At 42.9% G+C, this 8,290-nt stretch overlaps 1 protein-coding gene across 1 annotated transcript in view; it reads left to right on the top strand.

Annotated features, from left to right (window-relative positions):
* The window catches only part of ephb6 (eph receptor B6), a 42,577-nt gene extending 34,287 nt beyond the window's left edge, over positions 1 to 8,290 (top strand). Inside the window, exons 9-19 of the mRNA XM_005731953.2 lie at positions 608 to 732; positions 1,525 to 1,687; positions 3,268 to 3,382; positions 3,469 to 3,524; positions 3,772 to 3,888; positions 3,982 to 4,229; positions 4,321 to 4,539; positions 4,621 to 4,770; positions 5,847 to 6,031; positions 6,143 to 6,301; positions 7,783 to 8,290. Coding sequence (XP_005732010.1) covers positions 608 to 732; positions 1,525 to 1,687; positions 3,268 to 3,382; positions 3,469 to 3,524; positions 3,772 to 3,888; positions 3,982 to 4,229; positions 4,321 to 4,539; positions 4,621 to 4,770; positions 5,847 to 6,031; positions 6,143 to 6,301; positions 7,783 to 7,888 — 1,643 coding nt within the window. The 3' untranslated portion in view covers positions 7,889 to 8,290. The remainder of the gene's footprint in view (positions 1 to 607; positions 733 to 1,524; positions 1,688 to 3,267; positions 3,383 to 3,468; positions 3,525 to 3,771; positions 3,889 to 3,981; positions 4,230 to 4,320; positions 4,540 to 4,620; positions 4,771 to 5,846; positions 6,032 to 6,142; positions 6,302 to 7,782) is intronic.

Raw genomic sequence — 8,290 nt, 5'->3', positions numbered from 1 at the left:
TGTGTGTGTGTGTGTGTGTGTGTGTGTGTGTGTGTGTGTGTCAGTTTTCTCTCCCCCTCCTCCTCCCCTCTCTTTCGGTCTCTTTGCTCCATGTTTTCTGCTCCTGCTCTCTGAACGGGAGGTTGCTCGAGGTTACAAAATCCTGTCAGATCCCATTATGGTCACTGTGGAGGAAGAAAGGGACAAATGAGAGATGGGAAGACAAAGAGACGGAGAGAAAGAAAGATGAAAGCAGATGAGTGGGCAAAGGAGAGGAGAATGGGGCATTGTGCACACCAAGTACACCATTATACAATTTTCCATGAAACCGATCAAGACTGGCTCGGAGGTTCAATGAGCTCACATTATCTAAAATCTTCCTGTGAGTGCTCTCAGAGCTTATTGATCAAATGAATGGAATGCCAGAAAGTTCCCTTTAACTGCTCCCAGCTCACTGAGTGAAACTAGATCCTGACTGGTGCACCATAAAAACTCCTACTTCACTTTTACGCTCAACTGAATTCTGTCTACATGTTTTGTAACACTGCCCTCATGTGGGCACTGTCACTTGTGAACTAACAGCTCTCCTGTTTTAACGTGCTCAAGTATCGTCTCTTGTCACTCACAGTTCCCAGTACCGTTCCTATGATGCACCAGCTGAGCCGGGCCCCGGACTCCATCACTCTGTCGTGGCCTCAGCCAGACAGGCCTAATGGAGACATCCTGGAGTATCAGCTCAGATACTATGACAAGGTATGTTCAGTGAAGTCACACATACCGGCAGAAGGTTTCAGCATTCGTTTTTCAGTTTGATAGCAGCTGGTTGTGAGGGGACGTCACAACCTCTCTTACAAAACCAAGTTATTTGGTTACGAAATGGTTGTGATGAGACAGATGCAGTATCAACTCTATGGACTGGTTTTGCCATAAACATGTTTTTAACACAAATATCTAGTCAAACTCCTTGATGCTGATTGGAAAGTAACATCATCCCAAATAACCACCTGTTGCAGCCTTGGTATGCAGAGAGCATCTCTGAATACACATCAAATCTGTAGCAGAAGACCATCTTGTACTGGATGGTGAGCTTTTATGGGCCTCTTGACTTTCACCGTGACTACAAGCATCTCTCTACCTACCCGACGTGTGGTGTATTCTTTATTAGTGAGCTGGCCTGTTTTCACAGCAGTGAGCATGATCTTGCTGTTTTGACTGCAGCCTGTCTTACTCTTCCAGTATTACCAGAATTATTTAGATTTCTTTGTTTAACTGACAACATTATAATGTACAAAAATGTGCTAGAAACTACAAGAAGAACATTAACTCGTGTTCACAATGGCCAGCCTGCGCAGGCAACAAGATGTTTTATAATGGAACCATTTTCTCCACCATAACGCAGTATGGCATTCAAACAACAAAACAACAGTCGTTTAAGTGTTCGCTGGGTAAATACACACAAAGTCATCCTTTACTGAGCATACTGGCCGTGATTGTACACAAAACAAACTGAGCCCAAACAACAGACCCTTCCTCTCTGTTCGTCAGGGTTCAGACGTGGACAGCGCATTGACTGTGTACAGTGAGACTAACACAGTGACCGTCAAGTCTCTGATTCCCGGCTCCATCTACGCCTTCCAGATCAGAGCTCGAAATGAGCGAGGCTACGGGCCCTACAGCAACACCATCTACTTCACGACGCTGCCTCTAGGTAATGCACACAGTCATTTATTTTTTTATAGTTTAAGAAAAAAGTATATATTCTGTTATTGTAGGGTCGGTCCCTTACAATAGAAAGCATGTTGAGGCAACTGTTGTTGTGATTTGATGCTATATAAATACAACTGAATTGAACTAATTTGAAATGATTATAGAAAACTGTTAATTAAAAGATCATATTGGCATAAGCATTAAAATAAATGCACATGCTGTTGTTTGAGTGTGGGTGTGCACGACTGTACTTAGTACAAAAACAAGCATTTACAAAGGAAAAATAGACAAAAGCTGGGGCAGCTTTCAATTACTGTAACTGCAGTTACATTCATCTCAGTGAAGTTGCATTACTATATGTAATACAAAGCTTAGCGGTTAATATAAGGCCTTACCATTCACATAAAAAATAGTAAGAGTAAGACCAGAGGAAGATGTCAGGATAGCATGATAAATTCAGGATAGCAGTTAGAGAAACTAGGGAACAAAGAATAAACTGTGAATCATTTTCAGTGCACTTTATTTTGCTCAATGTAAACTTAATCATGTAGAAATGAGAAGACTGTGTTGCAAACCAGAAGCACAAAACCAGCTATCAGCGACTAGATGTGATATAATTAGAAAAAGTGGACACACCAGGGTAGCAAAATTAAAGGTGATAATAATCAAAGACAGCGAGACAGGAGGGGAAAGAATCGAAGCGCAGGAGAGAAATGACTGCCAAAATAAAAGAGTAAGTTAGAAACCGGAGCTAAAGAGTGAGCAGACACAGGACGTTGAGACAGGAACTATTGAAGGAACACTTCTAAACTCTAAAACTGACTAAATTAAAACAAGAACTAAAGGCTCCAAAAATCCTCAAAAACAAAAGAGACATAACAAAACTCTGAACACCTGAAAAAGAAAGAATTCAACCTCAAAAACCCACAATCAGAACTGGGATGGTGACACTAGAAGGGCCAAAGTTACACTATATGGATACATGTCCTGGGCCACCTGCAGATTTCACCTGCAGCAGCTGCTTGGCCATGGAAACCCACACCGTGAACCAGTTTCTGTGTTGATGTTAACGTCAGAGGTTTGAAACTCAGCAGTTATTGAATCAGCAGAAAGGTGCGTCTCAGTGACCTTGTGCTATAACTTAACATGGTCTGCCACTTCCTGCCCGAGCTGCTGTGGTTCCTGAGCGTATTCACTTCGCAATAATACAACTTACCGTTGATTGTGGAATAGCTAGGAGGAATAAGTTCCCACGCTCGACCTCAGTGGGGCATTTAGAATGACCTATGCTTTTACAGATGTTTCTAAAAACAGGTGGCTGCACCTGTGGGAATAGGATTGAAAACACCTGAATCCAAAAATTAAGAGGTTAAACACCTCGGTATGAACACAGCAAACATCTCTCTATAGTTATTTTGTCATTTTTAATACTAAGAAAACATCTCTGCCTCAGTATTAACATCTATATCAAACTTTCAAATAGAACATATATCGCTGTAACTAAAGATAAAGTGGTCTGTATATCCAATAAAAGCACATCTGAACTTGATAGCTGAAGGTGTTTCATTTTCTCTCCCGCAGAGGAGCATTCACAGCAAATCCAGACCCGGCTTCCTCTGCTGGTGGGCTCAGTCATGGGTGGGGCCGCGTTTCTCCTTGTCGTGGCAGCCATTGTGGTTGTGGTGGTGTTTCGCAGGTTGGTTGTGGTATAAATGCCGTAACAGATGAATGCATGTATGTTTTAATCTGGTATTACAGTTTTTGACTGCTTTTACATGGCAGTAAGAGGAGGGAGAGTCCATACAGTGACCGACTCCAGAGGTACATCAGTAACAGAGGTGAGTGAAATATAATAAAATGAATTTATTTTGGGATTCATTGTTTTTTTATAGGAAAAAAATAAAGATGCTCTATGTGTTTATTATTAAATGAATAATACAAAGAAATGCTATCTGTGTGTAAAGTAAAGCTCATCAGCTTTGCATTATAAAAGATCATTTTTACCTTGTTTTTGGGATTACATGTCTAAAGTAAAGGACTAAAAGTTCTGAATCAGTTTTTCAAAAGTAGATTTCTTGTTCCCAGGTGGAGTTAAGTATTACGTTGACCCATCCACTTATGAGGACCCTAGCGAGGCCGTCAAAGAATTTGCCCGTGAGATCGACCCAACTCACCTCAAGATCGAGGAGGTGATTGGTGCAGGTACGTTTCATGGTCTCCTTTCTTTTAAATCTTGCTGTTGTTATGTGCTGGCAGCAGCACAGTGTAATCTCCTCCATGTTTATTCCATTACAGCCCAATTTGGCGAGGTTTCTCGTGGTCGTTACCATCCGCTGGGTCGCAGGGAAGTGCTGGTAGCAGTGAAGACTCTGCGCTGGGGGGCATCAGACAGAGAGAAGGGGATGTTCCTCAGTGAAGCAGGAGTCCTGGGACAGTTTGACCACCCCAATGTCCTGAAACTAGAGGGTGTTATCACCCGTACCCCTCCAGAGAGGATCATCACTGAGTTCATGGAGAACGGGCCCCTGGATGCCTTCCTCAGGGTGAGGAAAACAACGCACTGTCAGGAATTCCTGCACATGCTACACCACACTGGAGACTTTTTTTCTCCATCATGTCTCTTAATTTCTTCAGGAGAACGAAGGTCAGTTCAGTGTCCTCCAGCTTGTCGGGATGCTCAGGGGAGTTGGAGCAGGGATGCGTTACCTCTCTGAGAGAAACTTTGTTCACCGAGACCTGGCGGCCAGGAACGTGTTGGTCAACTCCAACCTGGTCTGTAAAGTATCTGATTTTGGCCTCTCCAGGCTTATGAGGGGCTTGGACCACAACATACCAACTTACACTGCCTCACTGGTAGGTTAGAAGGGAAGGAGCGCCTTTTAGCTTGGTTTCCATCATCACTGAGTGGCTGTATCTGTTTTTTGCATCTATCAGGGCAGTAAGATTCCTGTGAGATGGACGGCACCTGAAGCATTTCAGCATCGCAAGTTCAGCTCAGCTAGTGATGTCTGGAGCTTTGGAATACTGATGTGGGAAGTTATGTCCTACGGAGAGCGTCCATACTGGGACATGAGCAATCAAGAGGTGAGTATGAAGAAAAATGTTTCCTGAATTGTTAAAGAAGCAAATGTGCAAAACCCTTGGTATAGTGCACTTATCTTTATTATGGTGTAACAATATACAGTTAACTAGAATTACTGCTTTGCTGTTGTGTTCTTCCACTAACTTGTCAGGTGGCAATTTACATCTGAGTTTTTTAAAAGTCTTATAATACATAATTTAATAAAGTGTTCAAGAAATTACATATCAACAAAAGCAATTCAGTATTGGACTAAAGGGTGCCCTCTGCTCATGTTTTAAATATTAGACAGAAAAGTGTATTTAACATTATGATGTCAAAGTGAAGCTGACTTTTGACCTTTGGGATTTTCTTTTCATATTTTGCATATAAGTTCTTCAGATACATCCAAAAACGTGACATCAAAGTGATCTTGAACTTCATCTTCGAGTACAAACGGATATTTGCACCATAAATATTCCTTCCAGCTGTTCCTGAGCTATAGCATTCATATCATTCATAAGAATGAGGTGCTCATGAAGTCAATAAATGGGATCACAGTGATCTAATCAAGTCCTTCTTTAGCCCAAATTAACGTTTCGCCAAGCTCATGGATTAGGCATTATTATCTGTCTTTCTCAGCCAATGTGAAGTTTTTAACAAAAAATCTCCTAAATTTTGCATTCAGTGCATCATGTAGCAATAAAGTACCAATAAAATCAAATCACTATCGACGCTGACAGATGCAGAAAATACTGTATCTGCAAAATAAAGATGAATTTGTGCTGTGTAAATCATATTTTAAATGCTTAAGCTGTTAAAACAGCCTTCATTATGTACAATATTTCAGTAATCTAGAGGAATAAACGTATTATTACACAAATGTGGCCCTCCAGTACTTAAATGTACTTCCCTCCCCCTCCTCCTGTTACACAACAGGCATATTTAAACGGTGACAAAATGCCAAACTGATGAAATTTGCATAATTTTTTCTTAGTCATTCTTGAAAGCTCTGAGAGATCTGTGACCTTTCATGGAGGCTAATTGCACAAGACTCCATCTGCCCTACTTCTGTCTGATGCCTTCCTCTTTGTGTCTGCAGGTGATGAAGGCAGTAGCAGATCAGTACCGTCTCCCGGCCCCCCACAACTGCCCCCCTGCCCTCCACTCTCTAATGCTTCAGTGCTGGCAGGCCGAGCGGGCAGACCGACCAGGTTTCGACTCAGTCCTGTCTTCTCTGGATCGACTCATCAGGCACCCCGCGTCCCTCAAAGCTGAGCCAACTCGGTGAGACGCCAGCTCCTGGCAAACGCACCTGCAAAGCATATCCGAGGCAGCAGGTGATGCACAATCTGCTGCAGTTATGGATTCTCGTGCTCTCATTTTTGACATTTACAGAAGCTGCTCCCAGCCGCTGCTCAGCCCCACTCCCACAGACTTATCGTCAGTGGTGACAGTCAGTGATTGGCTGAAAGCGCTGAGGATGGAGAGGTATCAGGATGAGTTTGATCGAGCGCACCTGGACACATTAGACAGCGTCAGCAAGCTTACGATGGAGTGAGTATGCATGGATAGTTACAAACGTAAAAATACAGAAAAATATATCAAACATTTTTAAAGCTGGCTTCTTGACTTAAGATTTAATTAGATCAGTCATTAATTTAATTTTAGCTATGTCATGAGTATTATCAAGCACACCAGCCACCTGGTATCCACTGAATCCTCAAGTCGAGTTGTCGCATAGTGGTAAAGAGCCCAGTGGGCCGACGCACTTTTAGACTGTGCCAGAAGCACTGGCAGCCTTTTTGTTCATTTTCATTACTGTATTTCCCTATCAAATCTCTTTATGCAACTGGACCCTCCCCAATCTTTGCTGTGTTCTTACACACCTTATTGAACAGAGTTTAGTGTGAAAGAAGAGCTGAAAAGGTGGCGCTGAAAGCTAAGAGAGACAAAGAAAGAGAAGCTAGAAATAGATACAGGAAATGTCAAATTGAGCAACATGTTAGCTGTCAGGGCAATTGCTGCTGCGCCGTCAACAGTAGTAATGTACCAGCAACAAGCAGTAATGAGCCTTCATAGACACAGGAGGCAGCTGTAGCACTAGCTGTGGAGAAGCTGTGCGGGCGGAGGGACACCAGTCCCAAAAACAGAGTGAGAGACAGACAGAGGGAAATGAAATTAGAATAATAAGAAAATAGAAGAAGGGAGAGAGAGAGAGAGACGCGATAGACCAACTGCAACAAAAGTGCCAAGGCCGATTTTTTTTTGTGCATTTCAGTGCACAAAAACATTTCAGAGCAGCCCTGCATACTGGTGCTTGGTCAGGACCTGTAGGTGTCTCATTGCAACTCACTGAGCACTCCATTAGTGTTATGAAACAGACACCATAAGATAAAGGTGCTGTGATGGTGCAACTGATGAGGGACAAATAGCCGAGAGGATTTTGCAGTTTTTGTAGGTATCTGATAACCAAAACAAGTCACCATAAGATAAGGAAAGGAGAAACTTCTGCAACCTGCAGATTTAATTCTTTAAACAATCTTAGAATAGAATAGGGACAGAATGGTGGGCCAGTAGTTAGCACGAGGGTCCAAGAAGGTCCAAGAGGAACGAATGCATGAAGAACCCATGCTTGAGCTCCGATTTCAACCATCATCATAAAACTTTGTAGATTACACCTGTGTGCTTCGCACAGGTTTTTTGTTGATCTCAAAAGTTTTTCTTCCATCCATCCATCCATCCATCCATCTTCATCCGCTTTATCCGAGGCCGGGTCGCAGGGGCAGCAGCCTAAGCAAAAAGGATGGATGGATGGACTTTGGCAACAGTAGGATGGGAAAATCGATGCTGAATCATCCTGGTAAGGAAATTCCAGAAAGTTGTGTTTTCAGTGGGAGAAAATGCAACGTCCAGGTGAACTGACTCAACTTTCTGGGATAATCCAAACTGTTAGAAAATTTCCTTGGTAATTTTATGTTGCTCTTACACATTGATTTTGTCAAGATTTGAATATTGTTGTCTGAACTCTCTTTCAGAGACGTCCAGGATCTCGGCGTGAACCTGCTGGGACACCAGAGGAAGATCGTCAGTGCAGCCCAGCAGCTCAGGGCTCACCTGACACAGGGGCAGGTGGAGGTCTGAAACCTACCAGCAATAAACCCTGTGCTGTGGATTTATGGGCTTCACATTCCTTTGCTTGTTGCGTCCAGTTTCGGCAACATTTTATTTGGATGGTGCACATTTTAACCGTAACAAAAAAGAGAGCGAGATAATCAGCTAACAGTGCCACTCTGTCTATTCTGATATACCTGACACTGCAACCAGAAGCAGTGAGAAAAGACTTTCTCAGCCAGTCATTCGAGACGACTAACAGAAGAGAGATACACTACAGGAGCTGCGGCCCAACTCAAAGTGAGGCTAGAAAGTTGCTGACAAGGAGGACTTTAAAGGTTCCTCTATGTTTTTCCACTAGATTTCACTTTATTGTTGTCTGCCTTCTCCTCTCCTCCCCCCTCTGCAGTCCAATCTCTCCCTTCCTCCTCC

The sequence above is a fragment of the Pundamilia nyererei genome, unplaced genomic scaffold (genome assembly GCF_000239375.1).
Source record: "Pundamilia nyererei isolate P.nyererei 1_Seehausen unplaced genomic scaffold, PunNye1.0 scaffold00045, whole genome shotgun sequence".
NCBI lineage: Eukaryota > Metazoa > Chordata > Actinopteri > Cichliformes > Cichlidae > Pundamilia > Pundamilia nyererei.
This window is presented reverse-complemented; position numbering and strand designations above follow the sequence as displayed.